The 16,177-nt window shown below is 45.8% G+C and overlaps 1 protein-coding gene across 3 annotated transcripts in view; it reads left to right on the top strand.

Annotated features, from left to right (window-relative positions):
- Positions 1 to 16,177, top strand: part of FSD2 (fibronectin type III and SPRY domain containing 2) — a 44,946-nt gene that overhangs the window by 17,215 nt on the left and 11,554 nt on the right. For all 3 annotated transcript variants that reach the window (XM_044932839.2, XM_044932841.2, XM_044932840.2), the window contains 6 exons: positions 5,850 to 6,552; positions 6,695 to 6,790; positions 8,452 to 8,682; positions 9,871 to 9,893; positions 11,175 to 11,296; positions 14,213 to 14,368. In XM_044932839.2, the coding sequence (XP_044788774.2) occupies positions 5,920 to 6,552; positions 6,695 to 6,790; positions 8,452 to 8,682; positions 9,871 to 9,893; positions 11,175 to 11,296; positions 14,213 to 14,368 (1,261 nt within the window). In that variant the 5' untranslated portion in view covers positions 5,850 to 5,919. The remainder of the gene's footprint in view (positions 1 to 5,849; positions 6,553 to 6,694; positions 6,791 to 8,451; positions 8,683 to 9,870; positions 9,894 to 11,174; positions 11,297 to 14,212; positions 14,369 to 16,177) is intronic.

Consider the following 16,177-nt stretch of genomic DNA (forward strand, 5'->3'; position numbering starts at 1 on the left):
ACACAACTGAGCATCTGAGCACATTCACACAAGCAGTATGACATAATGCATTGCACATTTTGGCAAATAATTATTGAACAAAAGAAAAAAGTAAAATAGAAATGTATTTCTTAATAAAGTGGGTGGGACTTTCTTTAAAGTTAGTTTGTGCATCCATGGATGAAGATGACATATTCTAGAATGCAACAGAAATTAGTGCCAGTTGTCTTTCTGTTTTTCATTTTGTAGTTGTAAGCACCAAGCAAACTTGTTCACTATAGAAGTAGATGGAAAATGAAGCTGTTTTATTATAGCAAGTCACTCAATTATCTGAACTCTTCCCGAAGTGTATGCCAAAAATTACATAGTAATATATCATGAAAAATCATTTTAGACCGTGTATGAGATGACAGTTGATTAGATCTTCCTTCAGTTTTGTTGAAAGCAAAGAATCGAAAACCACTCAACTTACAAAAAATTTTCTTATCCATTCAATAAATGTCACTCACTCTTTCGACACTGATATCAGTACTTCAAATTGTCCTTTCATTTAGCCCACTGGGGTTTTTTAATTCCAAAGCAATGAAGTCTCACAGTGGAATGTAATATTCAGGATGAGTGAGAGTTATAGCTCTACGTTTCTAATAAAAAGATGAAGGGCTATTATGAAAAGATCACCTGCAGGAAGCCTCGACTGCTGGCTCATTGCCAGGCTGAGCAGCTCTGCTGCTGCTGCTTCTAAGTCACTTCAGTCATGTCCGACTCTGTGCAACCCCATAGACGGCAGCCCACCAGGCTCCCCCGTCCCTGGGATTCTCCAGGCAACAACACTGGAGTGGGTTGCCATTTCCTTCTCCAATGCATGAAAGTGAAAAGTGAAATTAAAGATGCTCAGTAATGTCCGACTCTTAGCGACCCCATGGACTGCGGACCACCAGGCTCCTCCATCCATGGGATTTTCCAGGCAAGAGCAGCTCTGGGAAAGATTAAATATTATGTTGCACATCTGGAAACTGGTACTCTTAAAACTATTCATGTCTGTGTCCCCCTTTGGAAAGCCTTAGTGTACAGATGCTGTAGTCTGCACATCAACAGTTTAACTGCTACCCTTTGGTACTCAGTAGCTTGATTGCATCCAACTCTTAGAAACCCCATGAACTGTTGCCCATCAGCTGCTCTGTCCATGGGATCCTCCAGGCAAGAATACTGGAGTGGGTTGCCATTTCCTTCTCCAGGGATCTTCCTGACCCAGGGATCAAGCCCACATCTCCTGTGTCTCCTGCTTTGGCAGACAGATTCTGTACTACTGAGCCACCTGGGAAGCACAACTGCAACCCTTTAGAGAATCCCAAATGTGAAAGAAAAAAAAAAAAATAGAGGAGGGAGAGAAGTTTAACAAGAGGGAAAAGGCTTATTTTAGGCTGGAACACTATCAGATCAGATCAGATCAGTCGCTCAGTCGTGTCCGACTCTTTGCGACCCCATGAATCACAGCACGCCAGGCCTCCCTGTCCATCACCAACTCCCAGAGTTCACTGAGACTCACGTCCATCGAGTCAGTGTTACCATCCAGCCATCTCATCCTCTGTTGTCCCCTTCTCCTCCTGCCCGCAATCCCTCCCAGCATCAGTCTTCCAATGAGTCAACTCTTCGCACGAGGTGGCCAAAGTACTGGAGTTTCAGCTTTAGCATCAGTCCTTCCAAAGAAATCCCAGGGAGATGAAACATATATGCACACAAAAACTTGTACATATTTTAGTAGCATTATTTAGTATGGCCAAAAGGTGGAATCAACCCAAATGAAATGGGAAGTGGTGCGAATCAACAGATGACTAGATAAACAAAATATGATATATCCATACAATAGGATATTATTCAGCTCTAATAAGAAATGAAGTGCTGACATATGCTACAACCTGGATGAACCTTGAAAACTATGCTAAGAAAGAGGCTCGTCACCAAAGACTACATACAATTCCATCTATATGAAATGTCCAAACAGGAGCATCTGTAGAGATAGAAAATAAATTTGTGGTTGCTTAGGGCTAGTGGAAATGAGGGGATGTGAGTCATGATAGCTAATGAGTGCAGAGTTTCTTAAGATTTATTTTATTTATTTTGTGTGCCAAGTCTTAGTTGTAGCACACGAGATCACTGATCTTCATTGTAGCATCTAAACCATGCAGCACGTGGGATCTAGTTTCCTGACCAGGGATCAAACCTGAGCCTGCTGCTTTGGGAGCTCAGAGTCTTAACCACTGGGCCACCGGGGGTGTCCCCAGAATCTCTTTTTGAGGTGATGAAAATGGTCTAAAATTATCTGTGGAGATCATTGCTCGTTTTTGTGACTATGCTAAAAACCACTGAACTATAGCCTTTAGGCAGGTGGGTTGTTGTTTAGTCACTAAGTCATGTCCAACTCTTGTGACCCCATGGACTGTGGCCTGCCAGGCTCCTCTGTTCATATAAAGTACATATCAATTAAAGCAAGGGGCTTCCCTGGTGACTCAGATGGTGAAGAATCTGCCTGCAATGCAGGAGACTCAGGTTCATTCCCCTGGAGGAAGATCCCCTGGAGAAGGAAATGGTGACCCACTCCAGTATTTTTTCCTTGAGAATCCCATGGACAGAGGAGCCTGGTGGGCTACAATCTGTGGGGTCACAAAGAGTTGGACATGACTGAGAAATGAACACTTTATTACCAAAAAGTAATATAACAGCAGTTCTGTGCCAAGAAGCAAGCAGGGACTTTATAGTCCAACAGATTGTGTTAACAAGGCCTTCCAAGAAGCAGGCACCAAATTAGAAGTTAGATACACACTGTTTTATTAGGGGACTATAATCTAGGGGACTAGATAAATATAAATATAACATGGGGGACTATGTTTTATTATGGGACTATAATTATAAACTAATCTCACGCTGTTTTATTGTGTGAGATTATAAAGGGGAGAAAGACAGGAAAGGCTGGGGTCAGATATGGATAGAAGGAAGGAAGGTTTGGAGAATCGTCCTAGCCCACCACACACTCTAGGAAAGGTCTGGCATGGCTGCCAAGGAGTCCTGCAGCCAAGGTTTGCCACCAGGGTAGTTTTGTGTCAATCAGAAATGGATCTGCCTTAGTGTCCCTGCTACGCTTTGTCATCCAGTGGGAGACGCCAGCAGGAAGTGTGTCCTCCATGCGAATGTGACAGTGACTTTCAGAGTGTAGCTGACACCCCTGGTTATGGCCCCTATAACTGATGTCTGCGAGGCTCAGTCTCATGGCCACTACACACACTCAGATTCAAATCCCAGTTCAACAGCTTACTAGCCATGTGACCTTCCTTGCACAAGATACCCTCTGGGAGCCAATTGTCTCCCAGTCTGTAAAATGGGGCTAATAGTAGTGGCTACCGCACAGAAAAATGTAAGTAAAATTTCTTAGCACAGGGACTTCCCTGGTGGTCCAGTGGTTCAGACTTTGCACTTCCACTGCAGGGAGCACAGGCTCGATCCCTAGGCTGTGAGCTAAGATCTCACATGCCCTATGGCTAAAAAAAAATTAATTAATTGCCTAGCACAGGAGAAAATACACAGTAAGTTGTCAACATGCAGTTGCTGCTGCTAAGTTGCTTCAGTCATGTCCGACTCTGTGCGACCCCAGAGATGGCAGCCCACCAGGCTCCCCCGTCCCTGGGATTTTCCAGGCAAGAACACTGGAGTGGGTTGCCATTTCCTTCTCCAGTGCATGAAAGTGAAAAGGGAAATTGAAGTCGCTCAGTCGTGCCCAACTCTTAGCGACTCCATGGACTGCAGCCTACCAGGCTCCTCCGTCCATGGGATTTTCCAGGCAAGAGTACTGGAGTGGGTGCCATTGCCTTCTCCGCAACATGCAGTAGCTACTACTAATATTGTATTTGCTGCTGTTATTATTATTTATTTCTAGATTTTATGCACCTCCATTAAAATAGTAGACCTCATAGTCTATATATAGTGAGTACTCTGTTTATTTTACTTAGTATCATATTATAAGTCTTTCCCCAAGGTATCATTTGCTCTCCCTAACATTTTAAAGGCTACATTATATTTTACAGGGTGTACATATTCTAGTTTTTTTTATGTTTCTCCTAATCATTAGGGCTTTACAGTTTTTATTTTTTGGCTATTATAAAAAAATTTTGTGGTGGACATTTTTATATAGAAATAATATTTTCTGGTATATTTGAGATTTTTTCTTTAGGGTCCTAGAAAAGGTCTGTTAGGTTAGAAAGTGTGAACTTTTTTTATTTTTGGCTGCTCAGCATGTGGGATCTTAGTTCCTCCACCAAGGATCAGACCTGTACCACCTGCACTAGAAGCAGAGTCTTAACCGCTGGGCCACCAGGGAAGTCCCTGAGCGGCGGGAACATCTCTAAGGCTCTTGATCCATGTTGCCACGTTCACTCTCCAGAAAGGTGGGACTGTGTACATTCTAACCAACAACATATAAGACTGTTCATTTCTTGGACCCTTCCCCAGTCTTGGGGTTCGAAAGGCAAAACAGCATCTACATGTTTATTCTCTATTATTCACACGTGAGTTTATGTGCTCAGTCATGTCTGATGCTTTGCAGCCCGCCAGGCTCCTCTGTCCATGGGATTTCCCAGGCAAGAATACTGGAGTGGGTTGCCATTTCCTCCTCCAGGGGATATTCCCGACCCAGGGATCAAACTCAAGTCTTCCACATCTGCTGTGTCTCCTGTGTTGCAGGTGGGTTGTTCACCCACTGAGTCATTGGGGAAGCCCCTGTTACTCATAAGGATGAACTATTTTCCAAATGGTTTTGTATAGGTAACATTGTATGCAAAGGAAATTATTTTGTGAATATTCCTTACTACTGAGATTTTTCTTTTCAATTAATCTACATAATTTATTTAATAATAATTGCCTGAAACACTTCCTGTTATTTTGCCTTTTGGGATTTTTAGGTTTTTAAATGTATACAGATCATTTGTTAATCAAATCAATTTATAGTTTGTTTGTTTGTTTCGTAATTTCTCCTGTCTCTTTCAAGCTTTGGAAGCCCATAGTCCTGTAGAAAGCAAACCTTTCTTTACAGATTGTTTAAAATGAAACTGCAACTGAGGTGCTCAGATAGTTTGTTTTTTTTAATTAATTAATTAATTATTTATTTTTGGCTGTGCTGTTTCTTCGTTGCTGTACAGGCTTTCTCTAATTGCAGCAAGTAGGGGCTACTCTCTAGTTGTGATGCACGGGTTCTCACTGCGGTGGCTTCTCGGATCATGGGCTCTAGCGCATGCAGGCTTCAGTAGTTGTGGTGCACGGGCTCGATTGCTGCGCAGCATGTGGGACCTTCCAGGATCAGATATTGAACCCGTGTCTCCTGCATTGGCATTCTACCACTGAGCCACCCAAGGAAGCCCCCAATTTACATTTTTGTTCATAATTTCTCCTGTCTCTTTTAAGCTTTGTTGTCATTGTATAGTTGATCAGTCGTGTCTGACTCTTTGCAACCCCATGGACTATAGCGGGCCAGGCTTCCCTGTCCTTCATTATTCCCCAGAGTTTGCTCAAACTCATGTCCATTGAGTCAGTGATACCATCCAACCATCTCATTCTCTGTCACCCCCTTCTCCTCCTGCCCTCAATCTTTTCCAGCATCAGGGTCTTTTCCAATGAGTCGGCTCTTGGCATCAGGTGGCCAAAGTATTGGAGCTTCAGGAAGTCCATCCTCCTGCAGAAAGCAAACCTTTCCTTACAGATTGTTTAAAGAGAAACTACAACTGAGCTGCTCAGATGAAATTATTTTTTTAATGCGAATGAGTTGAGCCCAATAAAATAACCATCTACTGCAACGACCTTCTCAGAAATGGGGTTTTGTGTTCTAGGACCCAGGAGATCCACTAAGGACTGTCCAGGAAGAGTCCCCCTTGTGCAGAGGTGCTGCCTGGAGCTGCGATGGAGGAGGGAGCTGGGGAGGCACCGGGGCTGGGCAGGTCTGCTGCGTCTAAGGATTTCCGCTTCTATCACATGGATCTGTATGACTCTGAAGACAGACTGCAGATCTTCCCAGAAGAGAGTACTCGGATGAGAAGAGAAGGTGAAGCTGAAATGACCCATGAGCCCATGAGACGGGGCGTGAAAGGGAAGGCTCCGAGAGACCTTGGAGAGGAAGTGGATGAACTTGTCCATCTCTATGGACTTGAAGATGATCACGAATTAGGGGATGAGTTTATTGAGGAAAACACACCCAGAATAGAGGTTTCAGAATATCCTTCTTATATGATGATGGGGAGTGAGCAGAGAGACTGGAGACTTACTGGTGAGGCAGCTCAGGGTGAGGACCTGGGCTTCATGGGGTGGGGCTCAGCAGGCCAGTGCCAGGACTTGCGGGAAGCCTACAGGTACAGCCACGGCCGTGCCAGCGAGGAGTACGAGTGCTACGTCATCCCAGAGGAGGAGGACGAGGAAGAAGCGGCTGACGTCTTCTGTGTCACTTGCAAAACTCCAATAAGAGCGTCAGAGAAGGATCAGGATGAACACAGGCAGCATGAGGTGACTCCACTCAGTAAAGCCCTGGAGAGCGCCAAGGTAAGTAGGTCTGCTTAGGTCTTCTTTCTGTGGAGATTGTATTTGTATCTCAAGTATGTAGGCAGGGACTGAATCTAAAATGCCTTGTACGAAACAGAGAAAACATAGTGTTAATGTCTTCTTGGGATCCTCTATTTGACAGGATGAAATTCACAAAAATATGTACAAGTTGGAAAAGCAAATTATTGAGATGGAAAACTTTGCAAGTCACTTAGAAGAGGTTTTCATCACGGTGGAGGTAAGAGCACGCTCAGTGACTCCATCAGATATATGCAGACATGAGTGGTTGAGTCAGCAGCTGTGTCTGGTATGAATTAGGGAACCTGTTTCTTGGAATGTATGATGTTGATGCCGCTCCTGTTCCCTCACCCCTCTGTCTGCCTTTCCGTAACACAGGGGCATAAACCTGTGGAACCGATTACCTGGCAGCATTCCCTACTGAACTGTTAGCTCTCAGGGGCTGGGTCTTCAGTATCTTTACGTCTCCACTCACACTATAAGTTAGGACTCTTTCATGGGCCAGCCAAGCAGACACTGCAAGTCACCCATCCTGTCACTGATGTGTTCTTTTCCTTAGATGTTACCTGTTTCTCACACCGCCAGTAAGTTTCTGTGCCTGTCACCAAACATGTCACAGTTCCCTGGGTGTGCCTAGTAGGTGTATCATCTACTGTTGGACACCAGCACATAACCTAGCCATCCAGATGAGGTCGCCCAGGAATGGGACCAGAGGACTTCCTATGTCCCCTCCCTTCATGTGGGTGCTCTACCTCTGTTAATGCAGCCTCAGATTGCATCAGTGGGAGCATCTTGTGCGAATGAACTAAGCCCTGGGTTCCTTTCCCTTGAAGCTAGACTTTCCTCCCCACCCCCAGTCTTAAAATGGAGGGAAGCTGTTGCACTAATCTCCTATGGGAGACACAGGGAAGGGACCAGCCCTTCCACATCTAAGCATTGGGTGGTGGGCGATAGGAGGGTAAGTGTACAGCAGCCAGGAAGAAGGTCCCTACACTCCGTGCTGCCCGCTGCTCTCAGTTCACGGTGTCTCCACCCTCTGTAAGGACTCTGACCTCTTCCTTTACACTCAGCACTGGTGGGGGTCATCTACCGCTTCTCCCTCTCTTCAAGCATTCTGAGAAAGTCTTACATATACAGTCAATACTCAGTAAGTACTCCCTGAATGATTGATAAGAGTAAATACTCCCTGAACCCACAGAGCTCTCCTGGGCTTCCAGTCTAAGGGGGACCAGGAGTTGATAAAGTTTAATTCATATTTCCCATCCATTGCATTCCAGGATTAAATCCTGGCACAGCCCTCTCTCTGTCTTCCTGCTTTTTCTGATCTGTTAGGCGGCACCACCTGGGTTATTCCCCTCCCCCTGCATCTGTTTCTTGGTTGTTATAAGGATTTGTGTGATCCTGATGTTTGTATAATTCAATCATCAAGGAGTGGAGGTGAATGTCATGAGATGTTGAGAGCTCAGGAGGGAAAGCAAATTAGGTAGGACTCTTCCAGGGCAGACGTCTTCATGTTAAGGTCCAGGGTTCCAGTGGCAGGCTGACTCATTATAGTAATGATAATCATGATAATCTTCCGGGTCGGTTGTCATGGTAATGGGAGGTGGCTACACTAGAGGTGGGTGGGGTATGGGGAAGAGGATTGTAAAATGCCACCAGCAAAGAAAGCAGTACTTCTTGTTAAGATTATCCCTGGGGTTCTAGCTGGAGACTCCTGGTCCTAATTCCACCTTTGTCCACCTCAGCATCCTGGCAGGAGACAATAAGATTAACAGGGAGGGACCAAAACATCTCTGAGTAGATGCATTTTCATGCCCCAAATGACTCTGCAGTCAACATACATGCACTGAAATGACAGCTGAGATCAACTATATCTTGCAGGAGAATTTTGGAAGACAAGAACAAAACTTTGAGTCTCATTACAACGAGATCTTGGAAACACTTGCTCAAAAATACGAAGAAAAAATACAAGCTCTAGGGGAGAAAAAGAAAGAGAAACTGGAAGCTTTGTATGGACAACTGGTCAACTGTGGAGAAAATCTTGACACCTGCAAAGAACTGATGGAAACAATAGAGGAGATGTGTCACGAAGAGAAGGTTGATTTCATAAAGGTCAGTAATGAAGTGAAATGAAATAATGAACTGGAATGACAGTCATGGCCAGAGTAGGTTAGATTGTCCCCTCTCTGCCTGGGGTTAGAACCGACTTTCATGGTCAGTATCCATCTGATTCCACTGGATGGGTAACCATGACAATACATCCCCCATCTCACTGCACAGCTTCACCGTGGGTGAAGCAGGCTCGTACACAGCTGACCCTCCCCTCCACCACTGCTCAGCTAACACCAGAGTCTGTGTTCCATTGTCTTGGTTACCCAGAGATAGGTGCTCTCACCGTGGAGTGGGGCAAAAACGGGACTCTGAGACTTTTCTGGCCATCTCAGATGATCTCTCAGAGGTCGGGGGAGAAAGACGTCCAGGCTAGAAAGGTACCTCCTGTTTCTCAGTTACAAGTGCTGCCGTTAGATATCTTAGTTCATAAGCTCAGACATGCAAAAAAAGTCCTTAAAGTCCTCCTCAATCTGACTCCAAATCCCCATGCAGCCAGACTGGGAATTTCAGTCTCAGCCAGAGCTGGGGTCTCCTTTCTTTAGGGTCCCACAGGAATATGGGGCAGACGTGGGATCCAGGATGTGAGAAAGGGGCCCCTAGCCTCCAGAGCTTCCTAGTTGCCATATATGCCCTTTCCATTGGCCACGCCCATAGTGGTCCTCCAAGGCCCACAGCCCCTCCCTCCTGCCATGCCTGGGGTGAGGGCGGGGTGCGTGATGGAAGCGGGACAGCAGGTTGGCAGCCACCGTCAGAGCCCTCAACACTCAGACCTTTGAACCAGTTTGTCCACAATATCACTGTAGCTCACAGACATAATCTAGAATGTGGAGAAAGTGAGATATATGAGTATGTCTTCTCTGTTATTTATAGTAGTGAGGAATTAGAAACAGCCAAAATGTGCAACAATAGAGTAAATGATGGAGTTCCCATTCAGTGAACCATGACGCAGTCTTTCAAATTGATGATCCCCAAGACCATTTGTCACCTGGAAGGTGCTCACGTCATGTTAATGGGAAGAAACTGCATAGGCGTCGTAAGAGTCTTTTTTGTTTAGGGTGTGGACATGGCTGATTTTTCTCTTCTACTAACTTCCAAGTTTTAAGATACATTTATATTATTATATAGTTTGAAAAAGAAATTTATTTCCAAAATCAGTTTAATATTTTTTTCTCTTTCTCTCCTTTTTAGGATGCTGTGGCTATGGCTGACAGGTAATACTTTTATCCTGACATGTATTTTCTTTTTCTGTTCCTTTTACCTCTAGATACCTGACTAGGTATCAGTTGCCCTTGGTTACATGCTCCCAGGTTCAGCTTTTGTGTCTGCCCCTAAGAGTAAATAGCACTGTCTTTGGAATGACAGTGTGGGACCGCAAGGACCCTCTGGTACTAAAGCTTAGAATCTCAGAGCTGGAAGGGAGCATATGGTGAGACTCAGCCTTCAAGCCGGGCTGGGGTTTCCCGAGCCCCTCCTTTCACCAGGAGGAACAGAGATCCAGAGAGTGGGACTTCCCTGGTGGTCCAGTGATTAAGACTCTGCACTTCCACCAGAGGGGACGTGGGTTGAGCCCTGTTTGGGGAACTATGATCCCATATGCCACGTGGTCAAAAAGCAAAAAAGTCAGAGTATCCCCAGCATCCCCCAGATAAGCCAGGACCCAGACTGTGTGCTGCAGAAAGCATGCACATTATGGAGTCAGACAGGAATTTAAATCCTGATACCCCCACGACCTTGGGCAAGTCCAGCCAGTCTAGGACTCACCTTCCTTACTGACAAACAGGGATAGCTTTGTGGGAATAAAATCAGACAATGTCTGTAAAGCAACACAAACAGTGAAGTTTAATAATGTCAGGGTTAAGAGCATAAGCTTTGGCAAAAGACAGACATGGTTTCAAATTCTGCCTCTGCTCCTTACAAAGGCTGTGGCAGATGGGAGCAGGTGCAGGAGACCCAGAGCCCCAGTTCATGCTCATCGACTTGAGGGCGCTTGACCGTGTGGAGAGGCTGCGCGTCTCTGGGTCCTGGGGTGGTGTGGAGGTGGGAGCTCCCAGGTCAGCATCTAAGGATCTTCCAGAAGGTGTGGATCTGGGGCTTTTTGGCCCACATCCCCCAGCCCCCCACCCTCTAACGTGACCCTACCCCTTCTCTCCTCAAAGGTGTAAACCAACCACACCTCCAGTGACTTCATAGGTCAGTCACTGAAGCATAGGCCAGAAGGCCGCCCGCAGCATTTTAAAATAAGGAAATAAGAGTTCAGCTGGGGACTTCCCTGGCAGGTCCAGTGGTTAAGATTCCACATTTCCAATGCAGGGGGTGCAGGTTCATTCATTCCTGGTTGGGGAACTAAGATCCCACATGTCACCTGGTGTGGCCAAAAACAAAATAATTATTTAAAAAAAGAGTTCAGTAAAGAGGCCCTCATTGCTGCTCTCTAGTGACCCTGGGGAAGAGTATCCCTCCATTCTTGTTAGTGTGTCTTTTTATACTGATAGACTTGGAAAATTCCTGAAAACAAAAACAGATGTGGAGATCTCAGCGCAGCCCGACTTTGAAGACCAGACCTTGGATTTCTCTGATGTGGAGGAGCTGATGGGCTCCATAAACACCATCCCAGGTGCGTGTCTCACCTGGATGCATACTTGACACCAGTTTCTCTGAGCTTTGAGTTAAAAACTTTGATGGCTAAAAAAAATCATAAAGATCTAGAAACGGGCGTTTTCCCCTACCAGCTGCATGAGCTTCGTGTTTTTGTCTTTATGGCTTGTAAGGGTGAAAACAGAGGTTGACCTTCCTGGGATAAATATCCTCCATCCCTCTCCAGGGTGCCAGCATCTGGTCCCCATCAGCCTGTCTTACTCTAAACAAGTATCCCGAATTTTATTTCCTTGAATTTATTTATGTCACTCTCAAGTGGTTGTTTTTAGCATAGGATTAAGAGATGGGATTTTAGAATCCTATGGAGCTGGTGAGAATCCCAGCCCTGCTACTTCCTACCTGTGTGACCCTGGACAACTTACCTAACCTCTCTGAGCCTTGGTTTCCTTGGTAAAATGGACATAACAATGACTCATGAGGACATGGTAAAAAATAAATGAGTAATGTATGTATAGCATGTCACATGGTGCCAGGTAGCTCTTAAAAATCTTATTATGAGGACTCATTTTTTAAGACTGATACTAGACTTTAATACCATCTTTCCTTTTTCATCCAGCAACACCCAGCAACATTATGAAAAATGTTTTATATTATCATTTTAGATTTTCCTTCTTCAAAAGGCTTTTTTACAATCTTTTTAAAAATTAATTTTTCACTGTGCTGGGTCTTCGTTGCTGCATGCAGGCTGTCCGTAGCGGCAGCAGGCGGGGGCTGCTCTCTAGCTGCAGTGCACAGGCTCCTTGCTGCAGTGGCTTCTTTTGTGGAGCCCGGGCTCATGGGCTCTAGAGCGTGGGCTTAGTAGTTGTGCACATGGGCCTAGGTGCCCTACAGCGTGTAGAATCTTCCCAGACCAGGGATCAAACCCGTGTCCCCTAAACTAACAAGCAGATTCACAACCACTGAACCACCACGGAAGTTCTAGGTTTTTCCTTTATAGAAGTGTTTTGTTTTTTTTTTTTTTAATAAAAATGAAATCATCCTCTTTTATAATCTGCTTTTTTTTCCCCAGCAAAACATTTGTGATGAATATTATTTTGCACTGATAAATGTTTCTATGACATCATTTTAATGGCTCTATACCTTAATCTGTGTACTTAATTCTCACTGATAAATTCTTCTGCAACATCATTTTAATGGCTGTATATCTTAATCGTCAACTGTTGGTGCCGAGATGCTTTTAGGTTTTTCATCCTTATAAACCATACCACAATGAACATCCTTAATCGGAGTCTTGGAGGCCATTCTTAGACTCCCTGGGTTGAGGGGAGATTTTGCTGAGCTGTGAAGTCCTTCAGATGATCTGAAGACGGTATTGCCTAAATAATCAGACCCAGTGATTTTGAAGGAAAGGCACTATTGCCTAAGTCAGTGCTTGAGACACGTAGTGGTGGTTTCTCCTCACCCTCCCGTGTCCGGGTCCCAGGCAGACCATCAGCCCCCAGCCTGTATCCAGGGCCATCCCTCTTCTTATTGCCTCCCCGGAGGGGACTCTTCTTTGCAGGGTATAACAGGGCATCTGCTGTGCATTCTGAGCTACATCACATGCAGATACAGGTTCTTTCTCTTCTTCTCACTTTTGTCATGTTAGGGGCCTTCCACCCACTAACCAGCAAGGAAAAGCTGAGTATGTTCCATGAAGTCCTACCTGGTCTGAACAATTTCAGAATTTGAAAATAAAGATGTTCTTGAGAGCCCCAGATGGAAGGAGATGCTGCCATGGGTGAAGAATTACAGAGGACAAACAAGGAATGTTTCTTGAATGTGTGTGGGGTGGGGTAGGAAGAATTATTAACCCACAGAGAAGAAAAGTATTAACTCAGTAGATGGACTCGAAAGAAGTTGGTTCTGGGGACTTCCCTTGTGAGCCAGTGGTTAAGAATCCGCCTTCCAGGGCTTCTCTGGTCACTCAGTGGTCAAGAATCCACCTGCCAATGCAAGAAGCACAGGTTCAATCCCTGGGTCAAGAAGATCCCACATGCCACAGAGCAACTAAGCCCATGCACCACAGCTACTAACCTGTGCTCTAGAGCCCAGAATACATAACTACTGAGCCCACGTGCTGCAACTCCTGAAGCCAGTGTGCCCTAGAGCCTGTGCTCCGCAGTAAGAGAGGCCACTCCACCGAGAATAGCCCAAGCACTCGGCACAGCTAGGGAAAAGCCAGTGCCGCAACAGAGATCCAACACAGCCATAAATAAATAATTTTAAAAATCCATCTCCAATGCAGAGGACACAAGTTTGATCCCTGGTCAGGGAACTAAGATCCCACGTGCCTTGGGGCCACTAAGCCCAAGCACCACAACTTCTGAACTGCTGAGCCCATGTGTTCTGGAGCCTGCATGCCACAACTAGAGAAGCCCCCATGCCAAAATGAAGACAGCGCAGTCCAAAAAAAAAAAAGTTGGTTCTGAAAAAGCATAGTTTTTCCAAACCTAATCATCTCTCATCATAATGAAATCATAATGAAGGAGCCATTTGTTGCAGGCTCTTTCCCTCCTCTGTTCACTGTAGGACTGAGGGCAGCGGTGCTGTGGTCCTGGCCGTCCTGCCTCTGGATGGCATGGTGGGGTCCTAGGACCCATCCCTCTCTAGGGCAGGACTTGCAAACACCCCAGCCTGAGCTGCTGTCAGCAACCCCGCCTCCCCCAGCTCGTGTGGGTTGGTCAGAGCAAGATGGACACAACCGGTTCTTACTGAGGCTCCTGGTTGGGAGGTCTGGCCTCCCACCCTGGCCACCCAGGCTGCCTCTCCCATCTCTGAAGCCCGTGGGATGCTTTGAGGGATGGATTGTCCTGTAAAAGCGGCCGTTCCCATCCGGTGCCTGTAAGTGAAGGCTCCTCACTTGTCTTTGTTTTCCTCCCTTTTCCTCTTCTAGCTCCTTCTGCTCCAGTGATAAACCCACAGGCCCCTAACTCAGCCACGGGTTCCTCAGTCCGAGTGTGCTGGAGCTTGTACTCCGATGACACTGTGGAGAGCTATCAGCTGTCCTACCGGCCAGTGCAGGACGGCTCGCCTGGGAAGGAACAAACAGGTGAGGTCTGCTGGGAGCAGAAACAAGCTCCAGCCTGGGCCCTGGGGAGGCGGCGATGGGGTGAATCTGCACACCTAGCTCCTTGCAGGATGGTGTGCAGGCAGGTGAGCATGGCAGGAAGGGCTGGGAAGGCAAATTGAGGCCTGGCTGGGGAGAATCATAGGGCTCAGATACGTGGAGCGTATCCACAGCCATCAGATCGGGGTTGTCCTGGGGATGATGGGTCTCTGGCTGCACCATATGCAGGACACGTGGGCACACCCCTCCTCGAGGAGGCCCAGCGGGACTGGCTGGGTTCTAGCAGGTCCTGGCATGCAAGGGTGGCTGGGCTTTCCTTGAGGTCACCCTGTGTTGGGAGAACCTCGGGGGTTAGTCTGCAGACCCCCAGGGGGCTGAGGAGGGCTCTGCAGCCTGGAAGGGCTGCTGCTAATCTGACCCACATTCCTAGGTGGAAAGGCCGTGGCCTCCACTGCATGCAGCTCTCAGCCCATCTTCTTCCCAGGACAGAAGAGCTGGCTGGAGCAGGGTTAGGGCTGAGGGAGATGCCCCCTCTTTGTAGATAAGCAGTCTTCTGTTGAGAAGGGGGTCAGACAGCAGAGGAGCTCCAGCTGAGCATCTGAAGGATCAGGGCCTGTTCTGTGTGCATGGGGTCAGAGCAAGACTGTGGGAAAGGGATTCAGAGATCTCCATCTTATGGATGACCTAGAGACAGATGAGCGGACACGCGGGGACACCATAAGTTATGGCAGAACCAGAATGAGAGTTGAGTCCGCAGGCGCCATGCCTGGAGCTCTTCCCCTTGTACCCATTCATGCAGATAGAAGATTTCTGAATGTCAAAGGTGAGGATGATTTGTCTGCCCAGGGGTTAGGAAGGAACAGGAGTTCTTGAGCAAAGTAAGTTTAATCCACGATGAGGGATTAAAGAGGACATGGGAGGGGAGATTGAGGACCAGAAAGTCAGATCTGATTCATAGCAGGTTTTGCCACAAATCAGCCCTATTGGCACCCTCTGCAGAAAATGCCATCATTAGGGGGCTTTGTCCTGGTGATTGATAAAGATATTTTTTTTTTTTATGTTTTGATCACATTAAAAACATTTTTTTAAAGTCTTTATTGAGTTTGTTACAATATTGTTTCTCTTTCATGTTTTGGTTTTTTGGACACAAGGTATGTGGTATCGAACCTGCACCCCCGCCATTGGAAGGTGAAGTTTTAACCACCAGACTGCTGGGGACATCCCAGTAAAGATCTTTTCAATGAGCACTTTGTTATAAAGGAACTGATATCAGAGAGTGGATTAATGACCTGTCACTGCCTTAAGAGTCTGGGCATGTTTAGAGGTGTATCAGTTAGCTTTTGCTGTGTAACAACACCCCCACACACACACATATACCCAACATATAAGCTAAAATGACAAATTTTATGGTCATTCGTTTGTTGCTAGGGGCAGGATAGCAGTAGGGAATTAAGAGGTACAAACTACTATGTATAAAATAAACTACAAGGCAATATTATACAGCACAGGGAATATATACAATATTTTATGATAACTTTAACTTGAATATGATCCATAGAAATATTGAATCACTGTGTTGTACACCTGAAATTAATATTGTAAATCAATGATACTTCAACTTTTTAAATTACATTTATTATTTATTATAATTCTGTGAATTGTATAGTTTATTATAAACTATATCCAATTCTATGAAATGGATGGAATTTATTATAATTCTATGAACTAGATAGTTCTTGTCTGGGCCAGCTTGGGAGGGTCTGGACAGACTAGGATGGCCTTGCTGTTATG

Source organism: Bubalus bubalis, chromosome 20 (genome assembly GCF_019923935.1).
Source record: "Bubalus bubalis isolate 160015118507 breed Murrah chromosome 20, NDDB_SH_1, whole genome shotgun sequence".
NCBI classification, from domain to species: Eukaryota; Metazoa; Chordata; class Mammalia; order Artiodactyla; family Bovidae; genus Bubalus; species Bubalus bubalis.